The following is a 21,800-nucleotide window of genomic DNA, read 5'->3' on the forward strand; positions in this document are numbered from 1 at the left end:
AGATCACCCTTCTCACATTTCCAACAACTTGAATTCTCTCTCTTAAGATACTAGAAGATCAAATTAAAATTACATAACAATCAATGAAATCACAAAAGCAAAAGAAAGAAAAATAATAATAAATTCAAATACCACATTGTCTTGTTTTATTTTCTTCTAAAACTACCAAAAATTTCATTACACCAAGAATGAAGAAATGAAACTATACACATAAAGCTGCTGATTGATTCATTGAATGGGTATGAAACCACTTGCAGGACATGAACAAACGAATTCGAATTTTGAAGGAAATAAGTATGAAGATCTGTACTTTATTTGAACAATTCAGAGATGAATCTCGAATCGGAAACAGAAGATTATAAGAACTTATAATTGTACAAGAGCTTAATGGTGAGCGTTTTTTCATACTTTCATATGATTTCAGCATGACCATCAAGATCTTGGAAAGAATAGCAGGAGGAAGAATTTGAATATGAGCCTAGCAAGCTTGGGCATGGCTCGGGAAAGACAGATTCAGAGTACCCATATACATCCGAACAAATCCAATACGAGGAAGAACTAGGAATCATAGATAATGAGATATTTGAAAGACATATCGATGTGAAAGGGGATTCTTGAATCCCATCTAGGATTCCGGCAACGGAAATCTCTGTGCCAATTATGTTTTTTAAGGTAATTCTGTCGATAATTGGTAGGGCATTAGGATCAAATTTATCGTCTGGGTGAGACCCATACTGACCTGTAATTTCAAGTGCATTGTGAATGTTCTCCATTTTGACGCCCGATATAACAATGTCTTTTACGTAACCTCCTCTTCCTTTGTTGGTCTTGATTTTGATTCCGGAATATGAATCGTGCAAGTGAAGCAGTTCAACCCGTACCTTTGAGATGCCACCAGACATTTCGCTTCCGAATGCTAGACCAGAGCCCGAAGACGCTTGAAGGTGAACCCCATTAATATGGACATTTGTGGTGGGCCTGCCGTATGCAAGCCCGTACTCATCCCAGCCACTCTTAAGTGCGATGGCATCGTAACCAACACTAATCGTGCAATTTTCAATGCATACGTTATCAGATGAATCTGAAAAGAATGTTAAAAGTGCGATAAGTTTTTACTCTAGGATACTGAAAAAAGAATATGAACTTATGGAATAGTGCTAGGTTGATGCAAGTTCTCTAGACACCTTATTTGACATATGATCATCCGGCAATTCATTATTTACGTATTACAAAGATGTGAATCTTCAAATCTCAAAAACAATAAGACAACCAAAGACTTGACTAAGCGAGATAGTTCATCGTTGGAAGTAATAATCGAATTCAAATAGAGCAAACTCCTAATGGAAGTAAATAGTTCACAAAAAGGGAAGATGATAAATTTATACGAACCTGGCACTATACCATATGTATCAGGAGAATTAGACGGAGCACGAATCGTGATATTATGGATTCGCACGTTGCTGTATCATACCACAAATATTTTTGTTAGATGACTCTTCACGTAAAAATGCCAAAAAGGATACAAATATCGACCCATATAAAGATATAATCTAATTACCTGCAATAAACAGGATGGATATGCCAAGCAGGGGAATTCAAAAAGGTTAGGTTAGAAATGAGAATATCGTTTGAATCGACTACTTCAACAAGGTGAGGGCGGCTGTAATTCAACGAATGAGAACTGAACCATTCCCACCAAACTGAACCCTGACCATCAACGGTTCCATTATCACCTGTAGAAATAATGAATGAAATCGTCTCTCGTGATAAATAAGAACTTTAAATACCATGTTGAAGAGACTGATAGCCAGTAAAAAAACGTAACGATTTATGATTCAGGAAACTACAAATTTCGAGTTGTCTTGCCTGTTATTATTACATCTGTCAAATTGAATCCGTTTATTAAGCTGCTATATCTAGGTCCTGGAAGATCAAGCCCTCGGCCATACGATGGTAATGGTTTGATGATTCCCCAATGAAATGGGTCCTACAAAATAAATGAAAATGAGGAACAACCAAAACACCACAAATAGGAATAGATTTAACATAATTGCACAAATTGAGCTAATTGCCTGTGCCTTGAGAAATTGAGAGAAAATCAAGAAAGATCCATGTTTTAGGTCAAACCCATTAGTGGATGTCCATTGTTCAAGCTTACTAATACTAAACAGTAGCTAATTGTTACCTGTGCTCCAAGAATTACGGCACCTTCTTCCAAGAAAAGAGTGAGATGGCTAGTGAGGTTGAAACTTCCAGTGAGCCAACGCCCGGGTGGCACATAGAGTTGAGCACCACCTTTATCGGCAAATGACTTGAGATAAAATATGGCATTTTGAAAAGCGATAGTGTTTAATGTTTTCCCATCACCAACCGCTCCGAACTCCAAAATCGACACACTATGAGGTCTGGGAGCTAAAGTTTTCTTGAATTTGCACTCCCAATTATCATTTTCTCCATATATTCGAAGACCATTGCTTAGTGAAAGGAGTAATAGGAATACCAACTGAATAGTAAGATAACAAGTAGTTAAGAAAAAAGATAAAAGAAACACCAAACTCGTAAAAGTACCCAAACCAAGTAACTTGGGGAAAATCAAATTATCATTTATCCAACTCAAAACCATTTGGTAATGAGTAGAGAAGACCTCGACATTATATTCTTGGTTACTAGATCACCCATTTCCCATGTGGGACTATACTCACACACCTCTCCACCCGTGGTAAATCTTGAGCCTAACACGTCTCTTTTTTCTTTTCAGACGATGTGGATCATGTGTTGCTTATAAACAATTATCGTGTATGGGCCTACCTCTGATAAGTGATACCATGTTATATTTGTGATCATCCAACTCAAAATCAATTGGTACTAGAAGTCTAGACATTCACTATTGGTTACTTGATCACTCCTTTCCCATGTCGAACTATTCTCACAAACTTTAACCCTTTTTACGATCTTAATTGTTTCCACTCTTCTAATCAGTAATCTCCAAATTAAATTTAGCAGCTTCACTCCTCTAAAGTTGTATAGTTAGAAAAAACTTAATTTAAGATCATTGAGACCTCCAAATTTGGCTATTAACATTCTTCTTCATCATAATAGAAACTGCAATAAAACTCAAGAAATAAACAGGGGCATACAAAGAATTCAAGCCATTATTGAGAAACTTAGAATATAAATCAAATTCAATACAAACACCAACTCAAAATTGAAAAAACTTTAATACCCATGATTCAATTTTGATAAAAAAACACCATTAACAGATTCATATGAACAAATACTAAAGAAATCAAATTAAAAGAACATACTTACTAGCCTCTTCATGAGTAATATGAATCAGTCTGGTTTTTAGTTCCAATTGAAGAATATAATAATCACCAGTATCAAAATCACTGAAACGCAAACAAAAAAAACAAAGAAGATGATCAATACCCAGACAACTCAAAAGACAAGAAAAAATCTGCAAAAGAAAAAAAAAACACAATTTAAGCTCCCATTACCAAAAATATTGATTACCCACTTTCTCTCTTTATCTCTAGAAGCTGATGACAAATCTTCTCTCTCTCTCTCTCTTCTCTTCTCTATCAAATGTAGAGAGAGAAAGAGGAAGAGAATGTGAGGAGTTTCAGACAGCTTTCTCTCTCTAAAACGTTGTAGTTATGCAGATCTACCAAAGTCTATTCCTTTTCCACCACAGTTTGTTTCCTTTCTTGTTATTTTTATTGTCCAATAATACCCTCTTTATGTGTTATAATTTACAAGTTTTTGAAGGATAAGAGAGTGAAGTTATTGAGGGTATATTTGTCTTAAGAATAGTACAATAAGAAACACAGTCTGTCCTAAAGAACTTGCTCAAAATGAATCTAGTCTTGGATTTAGCAAATTTTGAAGTGGAGATATCAATTCTTTAGACTATTGTTAAGAGGAATCCCTCATGTTTCTCAATTCAATCGGTTACTCCTTCATTCTCTCCCCCCATCAAACAAGGCAGTTTATTAAGGGGACTAATAGTTTGATTATGTGGATTAAAGACTTTGAGAAAGACTTGGTCAATCCACTGTGATCGAGTTGTCTGAGGGACCGACCTCATCTCTTTGGGTCTTATAACCGAAAAGAAATGGAAACAAAAATTTTAACTCTCTCCTCTTTTCATTTATTCTAGTGTATCTCTTTGTTAGAAGTATAGTTATCATCAAGAGGGGGGAGAGAAGAAAGACACGAAGATGGAGTTGAAGGACACGGGGAGGGGAGAGAGTAGAGATGGTTGAAGGAAAAAAATATTGGAGCCTAGTCGTCGCGGTGTTCGTAAAAGAGATTGTTGGTCAATGAATCATAATTAGATACAAATTTACAATCTTTTAACAAAATAAAAAATAAAAAAATTACAAGAACTTGTTTAGGTATCACTTCATCAACCATTGGTATTTAGATCAGTGTGGAGTTTTCAGGTAGACATTTCAAGACACTTCCAAATTTTACTGATAAGAATCTATGCTACTTTTAGTCTAAGTCGAAAATATGTCAAATATAATCCACATTTATTGGGTTGTTAGTTCCGAGTAACACCCACATCTATTAATATTCTTAATAAAAATTAAGACCTAACGAATGTAAATTGACCCAAAAATTAGACTGATCATACGTCGAATATGTGGTTGACTCTAATTGATCTGCCTATGGAAAGAGAGATAAACTCACAAATTGGAGCGGGTCAGATCACCATTTGGCATACTATGGACTCCAATTTTCTAGTGAGCTAAATTAGGATTGATTGAAGAGAATAAATAACACTAACATTTGGGATTCCCTTTAACATGAATGATTGAATGAAAAAGAGAACATAAAAGACATACTAGAGAGAGAGAGAGAATAAAACCAAGAGAGAGAATAGTGTTGAGTTTGGTGGTGGTGGTGTACACATGTGGGCGACAGGAGGACGACTAGTGGGACCCATAAACCAATGATAAGAGAGAAATGCCAGACTGGCTGCTGGGCTATTCTAGTCTTGTACTAAAATGACAGAAGACGGAGAAGATTAATACCAACCACTACGTGCACCCCCACCTACTTTCACCGCCGCTCACTCCTCCTCCTCCTCCTCAACCGCCCTTTTCTTTTTTCCTTTTGACTATCTTACCCCCATAACCAACACTCTTCTTTAGTTTAGTGTCTCTTTTTTCTTTGATGAAATTTGTCTTAAATGGTACATTTCACTCCAATTAGATTTTAAAATACTTAGAGCATCTCCAATACAAATTTTTAAAAAAAACTCAAATAGTTTTATGTGTCAAGGCTCAATTGAGTTTATCTTTCCTAGATGTCAATGTTGAGATCCCCAATTCAAAATATATCTCCATGCAACACTCTAAAAAAACCTAAAAATAACTTAGGTGTCATTTCCTAGATGGTTAGATTTGCTTTTAATGTTGAGTGGCCAATTGAGATCCTCAAAAGAAATCTCAAATATTGAGTTTCTTCTTGAGATATCTCAATATTAAATGATGCTACATTATTTTGAGATCCAAATTGAGTGTTGCAATTGGAGAGAGTTTTTTTACAAAAAATTCAAAAAATCCTAGGTGGCACTCTAAGTTTTTCCATTTGAGTGTTGCATTGGAGATGCTCTTAGTAGGTTGAATTAGATTTTTAGATACTTAGTAGGTTTATTGGAATGAGATGATTCATATTCATACGAGTCACTTTTAGAAAAAAAATAAAAATAACATCATTGGACATTATATTTTTGTTTGTCATATTAGCTCACATAACATAAAAGAAGAATTGCAATTCAATGTGGTTGAATTCACATATAGTTCGTGTTTGATTTAATATATTGTATTCAGGGGAGGTCCGTGACCAAAGCCACCAAAACGGTCGTTTTGGGCCCCAAATAATCAAGGGCCTCATGTTTCCTATTTCGTATGTAACTTTCGAAAAACTAATTATAATTTAAACCAATTTCAAATATAATTGAAGGCGTAGCTTAGTGGTAAAAAGTTTAGATCTTGGATAAAAGGTCAAGGGTTCGAATTTTTCCTAGCATTGTTTAAATTTTATTTAATTTTTTTTCTAATCTCATTGTATGAGACCCCAATTTTTAATTTCGCTTGAGGCCTCCGATATACTTGGGCCGGCCCTGATTGTATTTCCACATAAATATCATATTTTCACATAAATATCATTCTACCTTTTTGTGTGTTAGGGATTTTCAACTCAAGATGGGAAGAAAAAAAAAGAAAATGATAAGAAACACTCACTCTCTCCCACCGCTACCATCTCTTCTCTCTTTGAATCTCCACCTCCAATTTATGTCACGGTATGTAATAACTGTGTATAATTTTATTTTTCCACATTTCATTTGATAACCCATAACAATGTTAGACATGTGTAACAGCATAATGTGACACCAATTAGTTCTTCAACATGTGTAAAATAATTTTTTTTTTCTTTTACTTCATGGGGAAAAAAAAACTGTAACTATATAACCCTAGAGTCCATACATTTTCATTAGTTGACAATAGTTACTATTTGAGTTGAAGTAAGAGCCCCCCAAGAAGATGGGTGGCTTCCAAAAATTGACGGGCGGGTAAACCTAAAGTAGGGTTCAACCCGCTCGCCTATAAACGTTGTGTTCGCTTGTGTAGGTGTCGGCACGATCCGTCGTCTCTAAACGATCATTAACGGGTCGCCTTTCACCCCCGACAGGCACGAGTTAAATTTCTTCCCATTACCAAGTCTTCATTCTAAACAACTCTTATCATCTCCCACCAATCTTTTTCATCAATGTGGGACTAATAAATCTATTACGCACTAAAACCTCAAAGCAGTTCCCAAATAAACCAATACTAACCTAATTTATTTAATATAACAATCTTACCTATATAGATCGTATTGGGTACGTTGACAACGTCTAGATTATTTAGGCAGAGAACCCTTCTAACGTAACCTCATCCTCGAAGGAAAACCTTGTATCCTGTGGAAACTAGGTCAATTAGCCCCAGTGGGTGCTGCAATCTAGAACAATATGACTGATATTCAGAAGGTTGATTAAGAATGGACGATCTCATTACTAGTTTTCCGAAGTTCAGTTAGAATGGACAATCTCATCACTAGTTTTCTGCTTTTTCATAGTATAACTATTCGCTTAAGCTTAGAGTTTTTTTTTTTGATCAAATAAATGTCTCATTTCTTAACAAAATTAATCTTCATATTGCTAACCATAATCTTCACTATTTTACACACTAATATGTAAACACCCTATAAATAATCAAGGGATAGTTTTTTTTCCTGAACTCATATACATATAATCATAATTCTAATGATTCATAAACTAAACAATATCGCCGTAAGTACCTTCTTGGCTCTCTTGCCTGCTTCGGTTACTAACTAACAGGGCTAATCGTTTGAGAGGCGTGAAAGAAAAGGCATATAGCTGAAATATCGTCGATAGCATAGTCTCTTCTTTTCCGTTTCCATGCCTTAACTGCACATTCCACTAATCGTTTCGCTGCTTTTCGTCTGTCTGGTGTTGAAGAAACAATCTGAATTGCTTCTTGATTTGAAATAACATCCCATACCTGAAAAAGAAACAAATAAGATTTCGACTCGCTTTACTTCTTGCCTATACACGTTTTCATGGAAATCGAGCATTCAAATGTTGATATATGATGATATGTAAAAGTTTTGGTAATGTCAGTTGTAAAATACATACCCCATCAGTAGCTAGAACAACAAACTGGTCTTTACTTGTTATAACCCTTTGTGTGACTTCAGGAACTGATATAACACCATAGTCCTTAACACAATAATCTCCTAAGGCTCTTGACATTGCCAGTCCTGGTGCTTCGACATTCGGTAGCCATACTCTATGAACTCCTGGCTCATCTTCTAAACAGAATACCCGTCCTTTGCACTGCATTATTCGCTCAGTTTCCTCTGTATTCGAAAAAATATAGAGTTGTTCAGATAAAGTATAAAGGCTGCACATGATAGTATTTATACATGTTTGAAGGAATGAAATTTCGGTTTCAGTGGAAATTTCCGTACGCATGGAAATGGAAATATTTCTGTCATTTCGACTGAACTAGTTCGAATTTTATTCCCTTGACACGGCATTGTCAAGAGAAACTTAGTTCAATTGAAATTTTGGTAGGCATGAAAATTTAAATATTTTGGTCATTTCAACAGAAATATTTCTAAATTTATTTCCTTTATATATATATATATATATATATATATATATAATAGAGAGAGAGAGAGAGAGGTTACGAGGTAAGCATGGTTTGAAATCAATAGTTAGCTGAACAGGAACCAAGCTGCCGTCATCAGAAATAGTACCCAATACAGCACGAGAGTCGCCAACGTTTGCTATAACAATGAGTTCACCCTAGCAAAACAAGGTGAGATAATTCATGTTATAAGTCTAACCGAATAAAAGAAACCAAGAGTTGCAAACTAAGTCCCCAACGAGTGTTTTGGTCTAACAGTACTTCACATGACCTAAGAGAAGTTAGATATGTCTAAGCTAAGTTTGAAGATGCTTTCAAGTCTAACACTAAGCTTATTTGGTAATACAGAGAAAAACATGTGTGGGCCTAAGCAGAACAGAAAAGGGACGACCTCGTAGACAAACATTTCAACGGGCAATTCCAAGAAATAATCACAAACAGGTATAAAAAAAACTAAATTTCTACCAATATATTTTCAAAAATTAGTAATAAGAGATTGGTCATTACTTGTTTGACGATCGATAAAGCAGTCGTTCCACTATTGAAGCAATCAATCTTCCGATGCGTCTCCAGCTTCTTATCGATAATGGCACAAGTCTTTATGTAGGATTGTTTCCATAACTCAAAATCATGATTCTCATTATCTAATCCCAAGTCTTTTAAATCTAGACTAAGCAAATTTTGAGCAAGAGCTTCCTGCCAATTACAAAACAAATAAGATGGCATTGTTTCCCTGACTTCTCTTGATACATAATGCCCCCACGTGCCGTGCCCATCGAACATCCCACAAAATATCATGTCTTCTTGGTTTCCATATTCCTAAAAACCAAAAACAAAAGAACATTTCTCAAATATGAATTGCATCATCACTTCTACAGTTTTAAATTTCAGGCCAAATTTGTGGTCATCCAACTCAAAAGCAATCAATAGACTGGAGGGGACCTAGATATATTATATTGTTGGTTATTGCAGTACCCTTTTCCCATGTGGGACTATTCTCACAACAACCCGAAGTAAGAAACTACTACAGTAAAGGGGGAAAACTCACATTCCACACTATGAAGCAATCCTGGTTCACTCCTTTGTTTCCTCTCTTAGAGAAAGCAGAAGCAAGATTTTTCGAACCTTCCGTGTTAACAACACCCGAAGAACGGAGTATTAAATCGTTTTTCTTCGCTTCTTTAGCCATAATTTCAGAAACATCCTCTCCGCATTTGTTAGGGCAATCTCTTCCTTTCTTGACGGAGAATGTTCTTGTCAATCCATTGAACAAATATGAAAAATGCCCCATTTATCTGCAACACAATCTTAACATCGTTTAGTTAGCAACTTTATTATAATATCTAAGGATCGAGACTAATACGGGTGAGTTTTACGTATATCATTCAGTGGCGTCTAGTCAATGTAACTAATCAAGCCCACGATTGTGGAGAATAATACTTTATAGCCATGTACGTCGATATGGAAAAAGACATGGGGACCGGATTTTTTGGCCCGAATCGCTACCAACCGTTGGATTCACGCAACTTTCTCTCTTGTTGATGAAATTGGCGTAAATCCAAACTGTTGGATGGCGATTCACGCCACTTTCACGTCAAAAACGTCATTGTGTTCTTTATTCAGTTCATAACTTCCGATTTATCAACAATCATGAAACTTAATAAACTTCGTTTTCGATAATAAACTACGTTCTCCTTTGGATATTTTGAAATCAATCTTAATACTCAAACTCCTTCTATATGATCAATAGAATAATTCGAAATCAAACTATCTAAACCTAATGATCTCAAAGATCAAAAACAAAATAAACTAAAAAGTATAGAAGAATCTAAAAAACTTTTTCAATTATACTTATATCCAATTCTTTATTTATATCCATCCAGATTCACTCTTTTCATTTTTTTAATTCAGACACTCAAATCCTCGAAACAAGCAGAAACATCATCTTCTTCACCATTAACAGAAACTCCAGATTCACCTGAAACCTATTGAATCATCTGAAAACAACTCTTTAAAGAAGCGGACGAAATCAAATTCCGACTAATTCCTTTCAGTATCTATATATACCGATTCCAAATTTCAACAAAAAAAATATACCGATTCCAAACACTACAAGATTCTCAAGCTTTTCCTTCCTAATCATCGGAAATTTTTCAAAAAAGTATAAAATCAACTCCAATTTTCACGAAACTAGCTTAAAAATTAACCGAAATTCACAGTTCATATAACAAGAAATTGGAAAGCGAAAATCAGAGTTAGAGAGATGAAGAACAATAATAAATGCTATATACCTTGTTAATATCGGAAACGAAGAAGAGGCGTTAGAGAGATAAAGACAATCTGAAATTTGACACCACCGGAAATAGTTGAATAATCACCGGAAAGAGTTGCCGGAATCTGACGAAACACAGCTGTGAAAAGCTGTGATTGTGAAAATGAAAAGCTTCTTTAGATCTGTTTTATACTCCATCCCTATCTTTCTTCTTCATTTAACTTCTAGAGAGAGAGAGAGAGAGAGAGAGAGAGAGAAAGTGAGAAGAAGAAAACAAATCATCTATAGTATAGAGAAAACAGTGAAACTTTCTGTTTATTTGTACGCTTTTAAGCTCTTTTGGCTCTAAAAAGTAACCCTTTTTTTTTTTTGTGAAAAGTACTTATAACTGTTTTTACTTAGTATCTTAACAAATCTTAACAAATATGGATTAGTACTAACGGATTTAATGTATGAGAAAGGATGAAACTAGAGACAAACGACTCGTTCGTATCAACGTCTTCCATAAAAAAAGATATTAGTATTACATAACCGACTATGCAAGGTAGTCTTGTTTAGAACGATTTCGATGTTTAAAAAACTAATTAAAATGTCGTTTCTACTATCATCACGTACGAAATTAATAAATTTCTTATATGTATATCACTATCTACTGTAGTAGTTGTTAATACGTTATCTCGTTTACTTAGAAATATTGTTTAAATTATCTCTCTCAAATAATTTAATGAATCCTTCCGGTTAGAGGCATCTTCAACTAATATTTCATCATTTATATCTAATTAATTAAGTAGATTCTCATTTTTAAATAAGGTGTAACTTTCTACTAATAATTATTATTATCATCTTTGTGTAATTTATTAATGTCTCAGATGACTATAATTACTCTGTTTAGATCTAACAGAAAACTACTTTCTGACTAGATTTGGCTAAACAATTTTCTAAGTGGTTTTCTACTGCTTAGCTAAGCTTAATTAGTGGGATTAGATAAAAAGCAAAAGCTTAGAATACTACAAATGGACTAAAACTATTTTTGGTGAAATGATAGCATATCATTTTGAGATCTTAGAGTTCTGTGTTCATAGTGTTAATAACTGTTGTTTGTCGGTTCGGGCGGATCCACTTTGAAAAATGAACGAGGGCAATCTAAACAAAATATAAAACACAATTTTTACCCCAACTCGAACCCTTTGTCGGGACGGGTCAGTCGGGCTCAAAATCAAACTCAGTTTGAAGTCGAGATACAACACAGCTGGCTTGGGCCGTCTACGTACAAATTGGGCCGACCTGATTTAAAGAAATCGAGAGATAACTAACAGTAAACGAATGTTATAACTTTTAAAGAAAAAATATTGATGTCTAATTGAAAATGGATACACGGAACATAAAGAAAAAATAGACTTACATCTGAAAATGAATCAATCATCCATGAAGAGATTGGAAAAAATTTTCAAAAGAGAAAAAGAAGTGAACCTGAACACAGTTGATTTTGTTTAGTTTTAATGTACACTTTGATTTTTAGCTTTGTGTATCATTATTCTTTGTAATTTTATTTTCTTTTTCTTCCATAAACTTTTTTTTTTTAAAAAGAAATTAAACAATTAAAGACACGAAGTTCCGGTCTAAAAATTACTAACCGAAAAGCGTGTTATTAAGCACATGTTCGAATATGAATAGTTCCCCAAAAGAGCAATGAAACCTTTAAGTCTAGAGCCGATTATTTCATAAAAAAAAAAAAAAAAGTCTAGAGCCGATTTCTATATCTATTAGTGTGTGATAAGAATTAAAAATTGGACCACCAAAAAGTGAAATATTAGTCAAATGAAACAAAAATAATATTTAGGTAGACAACTTTTGTTCCAACAAAATTTCTAAGTCCCTAGGAAATAATGAGATCTCACAAATCCAATACTTATGTCAAATTGGAAGCTTTTGTTTGAAGGAGGCAAGTTTTGCGTGGTAATCAAATTTCTCCGACCAACCCGATAGAAAAGATAAATAAAATTACTCAAATGATTGTACCAACATAATTTTCGTAGTTGTTCCACTAATAATTTTTAACGAACAGTTTTAGAGAAGTGTTTTATATTTACTCTCTACATCCTGACCAACACACATACTTCAACTGTTCTTTGAAGTATGTGTGTTGGTGTAGAGAGTAAATATAAAACACTTCTCTAAAATATATTCTTTACTAAGTATGTGTGTTGTGGTTCTTGGTGGTGGCCGCTGGTTTGTGGTGGTGGCCGCTGGTTTGTGGTTGTGGCCGCTGGTTTTTTGGTGGAGGCGGCGGTCAGTTTTTGGTGGTGGTGGTCCGATGGTGATTAAACATTTGAAAAAGAGATTTTTTTCTAATCTATGAGGGTGTTTGTGTCATTAAGCATATTTCAGACATTATGCTCACATTTCAGACTTGTTTTAAAGTCTGAAAATAATGGACTTTAATTCAGCCGTTTCAGACCTCAAACTCATTCAGACAAAATTTCAGATTTTGATAAATAAAAAAACAAACATCTGAAAATCTGAATTAGCGACCAATTCAGATTTCAGATCTGAATAACAAAAAAACAAACAACACCTAAGGTTCAATCAAAATATATTCTTAGTAGTACATCATCCTCGGATTTGAGTGGTCTGTATTGAATTAATTAGATTGAGATATTGAATTGTTCTATTTCGATCTCTCGCGTCGGTCAACAAAGTTAACTTTTGAGAGTGTTTTTTTTGTCAATGGCCCATCAATCTTGTCAAGTTTGAGTGTTTTTTTTTTCTCAATGGGTCAGTATACAAAGTTGAATTATCCATACCCATAATACATTTCCCTCCATTTTTGGATGAAAAAAAAAAAATCTAATGAGGTCAAACTCTATGACCTAAGAAGGCCGACCATGGCCCATGACTCATTGAAGTATAATGTATAGTTGGTAGTTGTTGCAAGATTGAATGACATAATTGCAATAAATCTAACATAGGAAACCTCCTCGAATGAGAGAATCTAATTTAGACATGATAGATGATGATGTCTTGTCAACCACCAAACCAAGCAATTTATGGTGGGGCGGCTACTTTGATAATGACCTCCCAATTCTTCTAGCTGCCCCCATTGTCTTTGGAACAGTCTTATCTCACTTATTTGGAGAGTGATTAGAGAAGGCTATCTTCGAGCTCGGATCTTCAAGCTCTCTTCAAAGTCTTTGACTCTTTTGCTGTCGAAAAGAAGAAGACACGAAACAAAAGCAGCAAGCTCGGATCCATAAGAAACCGAGAAGAGCCCACGAAGAGTCAAGAGCTGCGCTCAGAGTCCCCAAGAGAACTTTTGGGTCTGTACGGGCCGCGCCTACTGACGGGGGCCCCAAGAGCAATTTTGGAGTGCGCTTACAGACGCACCCAGTAGTAGTTCACAAGGGGCCATAAAAGTCAGAAAATAAATTCCAGTCAACTTACCTGTTCCAGACATAGCCACCGCCGAAGGACTTAATCATTAGACACGGCAATAACTTGCTGGTTGCTATGGCTTGGACCTGCCACCTCTACTATTCTTAGCATTTTCCAAGTAATAGCTCACAATGGGATGGGTCCTTTCGGAGAGAGATACAAAGGGTAAGAGGAAAATGTCTGAAAAGAGATTATGAGAAATGAAGAGACTACCTTTCTTTCGGCCGAAAGCTTCAACCGGGCTGGATGGAACCAAAACAGAGTTGGACCTCTGCTGTTGGCTGAAGGACCGAGGGCTAATGTTTTCTGCGCTCGGACCTAACAAGGTTCCAAGCAGGAATTATCGATGAAAGAATAATGCATTAATGCTTACAACAGTCTGTGACATATGAACATAACTGAATCAAGATCATAGAGCTGAGAGCAATAAAAATGGAACTTTCTTCAAAATTGTAAGCGAGTCCTGAAGAACCACTAAAAGTACAACCACTCAAACAATAACATGAACGGGTATAAGACAGAAAGAGTGGAAAGAAACTTTACAAACAATAGTAAATACAGTATACACGAAGAGAAAACGATAATATGAATCATATGATACTAAAAGTTGAAGCATTTTTCGGTAATATGTGTTCTTAGCTTTTACAAGAACTAACTCTCCAAGTGATCAAGCACTCAGGAAACAAGGCAAGCTTCAAAACACAGGACAATGATTACTCACTTATTGGGATTCCAGTTTCGACAAATGCAATGAACCTTTGCAAGGGCAGCCATATAATCGTCAGACCTGTAAAAAAGAACGAAAGTCGATCGACTAGTTTAGTTTCTTGCAATTACATAATCAACAGTTACTCGGACTCATCTATTACAGTAAAATGAGGATCAGATTCAAGCATGAAAACCTCAATCCATAAGGGGTCTGACATGCAGCAAGTATGTGAAGTTTTGCAGCTTCTTGATTTTTCTGCACCAGGGAAGATTTGATAACTAGCATGAGTAAGCTTAAAATCTCTCTTGTTTATACGGTAAACGTATTGAAGACTGACAAATGATTCAGGTAATCGTGAGAACTCAAATTGTTAGAATAATCCCACATTGGTTCTAGAAGCTAGGAGCGAGGGGTCAGTTTATAAGTGCAAGGGAGGCTCAAGACCACCTGACACAACTAATATAAATTTCGCTAACGATCTTCTCTACGACTTAAGTGTCGATAAACAAGACACGATAGTATCACCAAATAGAGTGGTTTGGTTAATGATAAACTCATCATCTTGAAGATTCTCCAAAACGAAGTAAACTGCCAGTTTGTAACATATACGCCCATTTTGGATACGATTAGAAGTTTGGTTGGACTAGTATACAAATGAGAAGTTTGTATTCACCAAAAGGAGCTCCTAACAGATTATAATGCTTATAGATTTTTCTCATTCGTTGACGCCAAAGAGAACTACATATAAACAAGAATTAAAAATTGCTAACCTGAGATTCGTAATATAGCCCGGCATACAAAGAAGCATAAAAACGCTCATGTTCCTTCCCTTGTACAAATGCAGAAACAAGCTGTAGATAACAATTATACGTTGGTTAGTGAAATTTCTGAAAGGCGAGAACAAAAAACCATATCGCTACGCTTGTCTAATATTGTAATATGCATTATATCTTAATATAATGATTCCAAAGAACTATTAGAAAAAAAGTCCAAACCTTCTCTGGATCACCACCATCTTTAAACAAATTATAGGCTTGACGCATGACAGGCCGTGGATCAACACCAACCTGCATTATTAGAAAACCCTTTTATTTACTTTGTCGATGTTTATACAAGAACATGAAAAGGACACAAGCCAGCAACTGGGAAAACAAATGGATACATAATCTACCCGAGTGGTTAGTAGACGCATACAAAGGAAACCAAGAAGTTGAACATAGGAAAAAAGCATAGCTTCCCAAATAAATATAGGGATAAGGTAATATAAATCCTTCAAATAACTCAACTCCAATCAAACATCAGTAGATCATATATTCCATTCATATGATAATTGTATCCCAATGTATAAGCATTGGAATTTGTGAAATATAAACTTTTCCAGAGCTAGTGTTTCGAGGATGGGCCGAGAGTCGAGACTTAGTAACCTTAACTTTGCATGGAGGGGGAGTTCCGAGTAACTCCAGCCCTGACATTAGTGGATGTATTAGCATTATCCCACATCGCTTAATGAGATCTCGGAAAAGTAACAACCATTTTATGCATTCTTTGAGAGATTACAGAACAAAGACCAAATACTCCATTAAGCGCTACGTAACCTAATTACGAGCAAATCTAGCATAATTTATAATATTCAAGAAGACTCAAGAAGCAAGAAACAAGCGAAATACACAACAAGCATAGACTTGCCTCCAAAAATTTCCTTCTAGCTTCCTCCTCTCCATAAAGTTGAGCTTCACATAAGTAACACCATATGGATTCTTCAGTATCATTCGGATTTTGTGCGACATCTAATCGAAATTGCTCCGCCCCTTCTTCAAATCTACAATAATTAGTTAATTACCACGTTCAAACTTCATTCTTAGATCATTTTATAAAAACAAGAGATCGAAAAGCAAAGATATAAAAAAAAAAAAAAAAAAATAGAACAGAATCTACCTATCTAGATAGTATAAAGAAAGCCCTCTTTGCCATAAATCTGATAAGAACCATAAAAGAGAACAAATTATCCAATTCAAATTCAACAAATTTTACGAAAAATTATGAACACCCACCAAGTAAAGTATATTAACCTACATGCCTTTTGGCGAGGATCCAAATCTATAGCTCTATCAAACTCCATTATAGACCCAGAAACATCACCCTTACAAATCATGAAAAATCAAAAGAAAATAAATTAGAAGAATTTAAATCCTTTTAGAACTAATCAAGAAATGGGTATTTAAATTTATACCTGTCTGAAGAGAACCATTCCTTTTCGGATAGAAATCAAAGCATCCCGCGAAGAATTCCCTCCTGTTAAAGCATCCCAGATTCCAGATACGGATGGTAAGAACAATCGACGAGATAATAATGGATTTAGGGTTAGGGTTTGGTGATGTTGCATTTTGGGTGGAGTAAAACCATGAAAGAAGAGTGATTTGTTGTTAGGGTTTTGGAGTGTGTTTGATGTTGAAGAAGGATGACGAGGAATGAAGGAAGAAGAGTAACAGAAGTAGAAACAAGAAGAGGAAGAACTAGTGAATTGCTGGTTTAGTATGGAAGGAATCATTGCTGTGTTGTAAGGGGGAAGTTGAAATTAGGGTTTTTGTTCTTGATGAGACAGAGAAGAAGAGAAGAGAAGAAAGGATAAGGATTTGAAGGAGAAAAAACGAATGGAACAAATAAAAGCGCGCCAAAGTACTAGAGCGGGAAAAAACGTTGGTCCATAAAACCGATCCGAAATGCTCGACTTTGTCATGCTCGTGGTACACCTGAAACTCGGCTCAGGTAAATCCGAGCGAACTCGGGTACTAGCATTGATCACCCGAAATGCAGAGTTTGTAGTGCTCGTGCACACTTGAAACTCGACTCGAGCAACCCCAGAACAACTTGGGTACTGGACATGGGAGACTGAAACATTGAGTTTGTGGCTCGTGTACACTTGAAACTCGACCTTGGGAGAACCGAACCAGCTCGGCTACTAGATATGATATGGGCGTCTGAAATATCAGTATGTCGTGCTCGTGCACACTTGAAACTCGATGCAGACGAACCCAAGCCAACCCGACTAATAGACATGAGCGACCAGAATGTCGAGTTTGTAGCACTAATGCACACCTGAAACTTGACTTAGGCAGACTCGACATGGGTGTTCGTAATGTCGAGTCCACAGAGCCAACTCGCTTAGTAGACATGGGTCAGACTCGATTTCTGATTTTCCTCCGAGTACCAAGCCACGTGCACGTTGAACCTGCAACTAAAGCCACTTCTGCCTATAGCAAGAGTGCAATGCCATTTTCCGATTTTACCTTGAATTGTTAGTAGCTTTTGAGATGTGTGAAGTTTCTTTAACAATATGTTTTATACAAAACTCATCGACGACATTCAAACTTTTGACCTATTCTTTTGGTTTATTACTTCTTGGAAAAAGTTAAATCTTTGCTTCAACAAGATCTTAAATGGTTTGACCTAATGCTGGGTTAGCCTTATATTTGATGTTCATGGTCTGGCCAGACTGCCTCAAACTTGGTACTGGCTGACACCATTATATCTCATCTTACAGCATCATGAACAAGACATCTAGAATTAGATATTAAAGGTAAAGAGACTACATGAATTAAACCAAGTTCCATAATCCAAAACTTCAAGTCTTCTTTCTGCATACGAAGGAAAAGAAATAAAACGAACATAAGGTTTTCTCCTGAAAAAAGTTATTTCACTACGATCAAAACCTAATACGAAGTACTCGAACTTATAAGCTATTGAAAGTTTGCAGCTAGATTCTCTCATTTCTTGGCTTTCTTAGCTCCCCTACAAAACCAAGTTCAAAACATTTGACGTGTTAGTAGAGAGACCTTTATCTAAATGCTATTTCACTTTAACATAAAACTGCAAAAACCAAAACTTCCTTACCCGGCTGCTTGAGGTGTAGGTGTTACAGTGGGTGCAACTCGTTCAACGGGTCCCTGTTGCGGATTAGATCAAAATTGTAACTTCAGACCCTATTCATCCGAAGTATAAATAGAAAATGCAGACTAATGTATAAAATAGGCAGTCTTGATTTATCACACAAATGACCTGTTTATAGGGTAGAAGACGTGAACATCTCGTATGCAAGATCTAGAGTCTCGGTTAAACACAAGAATACTACTAAGGTTAAGTTTCCAAAAGTAGAATAAAGAACCGACATGCCGAAATCCCAAGTTCATTTGACCCTAAGTGAATATGTTTCTATGTGATTCGAACCACAACCAAACTGATTCACATAGTTATCGTTCTATTATAGTGGTATCCAAATCTCAAGCACCATATTGATCGACATAAAAAACTGTTGAAAACAAAGGACTAGTTTGAAATAGAGTTTGGCAGATGATATTATCTTACCTGAGCGAAACGTTCTTCCCTCCTTGCATGCTTCCTTTCCCTGCTAGCCTTGTTCTTAACACGTTTAGCTTCAAACTGATCAGCCAATGTCTTCTCTCTAGCCTTCTCAGCCTTTGACTTGTGAATACTCTCCATCAACACACGTTTGTTTTTAAAGACATTACCCTTCACCTTCATGTACATATCATGATACATGTGTCTGTCGATCTTCTTTGATTCCCTGTACTTACGCAGTAAACGTCTAAGCACACGCATTCTCCTCATCCATAGAATCTTAGTGGGTAACCTTGCCTCTCGGGTACCCTTCCTCTTACCTGTTCAGAAAACAACCTCCAAATTATCCTAGTACCTATAAACATACAACTCCTTAAAAGAAGGCGAAAAGAGATCCACCTAGTCCTAAATGCCTTAACAAACATAGAATATAATTACCATCGTTGGTAGTGTTTCCTTATTCACCTATCTAATTGAGTTATATTAGACACGTGTTCATCTCAAATGCACAATTTTTTCGGCTATAATACATATATGAACTAAAAAAAAAGACTTGTTTTACAATCTATTTCTATCAAAGAGATATAAAGATGCATCAATTCATCTAAAATATGTAAAAAGAACATAACATACGAATCATATTCAGATTTAGATGCACAATTTCAATCGGAAATCTAAACCTAAAGAATCAAAATACACTAAACCTAATCCAAAAAGCTTGAAACTACAAAAAGAGCTATACCATAACCGGAGTGACGACCCTTCTTCTTTGCCTCCTTCATCCTACGAGCACGTGATCTAGAGTGAATACATGTCGGCTTTCGGATGATGAAACCATCCTTCACAAGCTTCCTTATGTTTTGCCCTACAAACAGAAACCACCCCCAAAAAGAACCCTTATGCATAAGAAACATAAACCCTAGCTAGTATAACAACATCGAAAACATGAAAAACAGGAATATCAATCTATTACTACAGCAATAACCAGTGAATATACAAACTCCAAGTCCAAAGTAAGTAAACCCTAAATTCAGAAAGTTTTTTTCTAATGCTATAAAATTCATCAATCAAATTTCCCCCCAATTTGAGTTTTAGATTGTTTTATTAGTGGTGGAGCTGGATTGATCTAATTAGTTATCAGAATCATGAAATAAAAGATACCCAGGTGATGAAATCGGATTTAATCTTAGTAACTGTAATAAAGATCAATACTTCACATCAAACCAAATGACCCAATGAAGAAATCAGAAGAGAGAGAATAGGTTAAGAATCGTACTAGAGTTAGCCACTTGAATCTCGCTGATTTCATTAGGATCAAGCCAGACTTTCTTTTTACCGCACTTGAGTACGTCGGCGGCCATCCGCTTTTGAAGTTTCAGAGATACCATCTTTCTTCTTTTTCTTCCTCTGCTTCAGTTCTTGTTCTTCTTCCTTCTGACCTCTGTAGAGGGATAAAAAGGTTTTATACCAAAACCCTAGCTCCCCGGTTAGAATTTTTATTTGGTTAGGCGCCCTGTGTTTTTTTTTTTTTTTTGCTCACACTCGCTCTCTCTCTTCCCGCCCCACGGACTAGGCGAGTTCGAGGGCACTCGGACTAGGCCTAATACGTGTTGGACTTTAACAACATGCACTGTGGTCAGACCGAAAAGCACGAGAAAAATTGTGAGTGAAGTTGGGCCTGAGTAAAAAGGAAGGGCACCTTTTATATCAAAAAGGTTTTCTTTTGTGAAGTGAGAAATGATTTATATTAAAATCCTAATTCACCCGTTAGAGTTTTTATTGGAGAAGTGCCCCTGTTATTTACTGAGGCTCGTTTTTTCTCTTCCTGTCCCACAGACTAGGCAAGTCTGAAGGCACTCAGACTGGACTTTTTGTGTTGGGCTAGAACAACATGGACGAGAAGTGCCAAGAGTGTCTGAGTTTGAGTAAAAAATGAGAGGCGACTTTTATATGAATTTTTTTTTTGTAGAGCGAGAAAAGGTTTTATATCAAAACCATATCTTCCCTAGTTTGAATTTTTGTTGGTGAGTAAAGTTCCACGTGTGAAAGCCCGTTTATTTTTTAGCAATTGTGATAAAATGTCGTAAAATAAAATAGACCACATCTGATACCAGTTAGATTCCCACCAAATTTTTTTAAGCGTCAAAACATTATTCCTTTTTAAGGTTGGTAAGAATCTCACATCCACTATAGCAAATAAAGTTGCGATGACATGTGTCACAATTTACGTTGTTAGTAGTTCAGAAGGTTGATATGCACGATCATGCAAAATATTCAATTTGGATGTTTTAAAATTATATCAAAAAAGGGGTTGAAGCTCATTTTTATTTTGAAATTCAAATGAGGTCTTTTTATCATTTCAATATTTTAGTAGATAGATGCTTTTCTTATTTCAACAAAAAAAAAGATAGATGCTTTTCTCGTACATCTACGGTCTAGGACATGGGATCTGGTTACGTGGATCCTGGAAACGCCAATCAACCTGATAGTGTACATGATCTAAGAACCTATGGGTATTTGGTCTTCTCTGTGCTTCTAACTATACCTATAGTGTCATAAGACAAATAACTCACAAATAAGTAAAATGTAACAAGAATTTGAATTATTGGGATCTGAATTACCCACCCATATCTGTTACATTTACATTTGGTAATGTAAATCATTGAAATGCGAGATTAATGTTACGAGAACTGAGAACAACCACACACATTGACAATGGTGCATCGAGTTACACTGTGAAAATTCATAGCCAACCTAGAACGTTCATGGAGGTTGATCCACCTAAGTTGGATTTTAGTAAAAAGGA

The 21,800-nt window shown here is 35.7% G+C and overlaps 4 protein-coding genes across 6 annotated transcripts; all 4 read right to left on the reverse strand.

Annotated features, from left to right (window-relative positions):
- Positions 1–17: 17 nt before the first annotated feature.
- On the reverse strand, positions 18–3,681 carry LOC147535910 (Pectin lyase-like superfamily protein). 2 transcript variants are annotated; one of them, XM_086639234.1, is made up of 7 exons: positions 3,498–3,681; positions 3,310–3,389; positions 2,186–2,503; positions 1,867–1,987; positions 1,559–1,733; positions 1,390–1,460; positions 18–1,081 (listed from the first exon to the last, which is right to left on the reverse strand). In XM_086639234.1, exons 2-7 carry the CDS (start codon positions 3,319–3,321, stop codon positions 411–413), a joined length of 1,368 nt encoding a protein of 455 aa, XP_086495360.1. In that variant the 5' UTR covers positions 3,322–3,389; positions 3,498–3,681; the 3' UTR covers positions 18–410. The 2 variants fall into 2 exon arrangements, with proteins under 2 accessions (XP_086495360.1, XP_086495359.1); XM_086639233.1 differs by lacking the exons at positions 3,310–3,389; positions 3,498–3,681 and having other exon boundaries at positions 2,186–3,063.
- A 3,501-nt stretch (positions 3,682–7,182) lies between these two features.
- Positions 7,183–11,021, reverse strand: LOC147535911 (putative protein phosphatase 2C 34). 2 transcript variants are annotated; one of them, XM_086642173.1, is made up of 6 exons: positions 10,517–11,021; positions 9,274–9,520; positions 8,733–9,044; positions 8,266–8,383; positions 7,709–7,932; positions 7,183–7,574 (listed from the first exon to the last, which is right to left on the reverse strand). In XM_086642173.1, exons 2-6 carry the CDS (start codon positions 9,514–9,516, stop codon positions 7,380–7,382), a joined length of 1,092 nt encoding a protein of 363 aa, XP_086498299.1. In that variant the 5' UTR covers positions 9,517–9,520; positions 10,517–11,021; the 3' UTR covers positions 7,183–7,379. The 2 variants fall into 2 exon arrangements, with proteins under 2 accessions (XP_086498299.1, XP_086498300.1); XM_086642174.1 differs by having other exon boundaries at positions 9,274–9,532; positions 10,517–10,973.
- Positions 11,022–14,347: 3,326 nt separating this feature from the next.
- On the reverse strand, positions 14,348–17,405 carry LOC147535912 (Tetratricopeptide repeat (TPR)-like superfamily protein). The gene is made up of 8 exons (XM_086640625.1): positions 16,869–17,405; positions 16,712–16,778; positions 16,574–16,613; positions 16,325–16,457; positions 15,634–15,705; positions 15,409–15,489; positions 14,832–14,893; positions 14,348–14,716 (listed from the first exon to the last, which is right to left on the reverse strand). Exons 1-8 carry the CDS (start codon positions 17,184–17,186, stop codon positions 14,647–14,649), a joined length of 843 nt encoding a protein of 280 aa, XP_086496751.1. The 5' UTR covers positions 17,187–17,405; the 3' UTR covers positions 14,348–14,646.
- Positions 17,406–18,184: 779 nt separating this feature from the next.
- Positions 18,185–20,585, reverse strand: LOC147535913 (large ribosomal subunit protein eL19y-like). Its single transcript, XM_086640626.1, has 5 exons — positions 20,271–20,585; positions 19,737–19,859; positions 19,001–19,314; positions 18,530–18,582; positions 18,185–18,427 (listed from the first exon to the last, which is right to left on the reverse strand). Exons 1-5 carry the CDS (start codon positions 20,380–20,382, stop codon positions 18,403–18,405), a joined length of 627 nt encoding a protein of 208 aa, XP_086496752.1. The 5' UTR covers positions 20,383–20,585; the 3' UTR covers positions 18,185–18,402.
- Positions 20,586–21,800: the final 1,215 nt, after the last annotated feature.

The sequence above is a fragment of the Eschscholzia californica genome, unplaced genomic scaffold (assembly GCF_041429995.1).
Source record: "Eschscholzia californica isolate CP2 unplaced genomic scaffold, dmEscCali1.0.p SCAF_5, whole genome shotgun sequence".
NCBI lineage: Eukaryota > Viridiplantae > Streptophyta > Magnoliopsida > Ranunculales > Papaveraceae > Eschscholzia > Eschscholzia californica.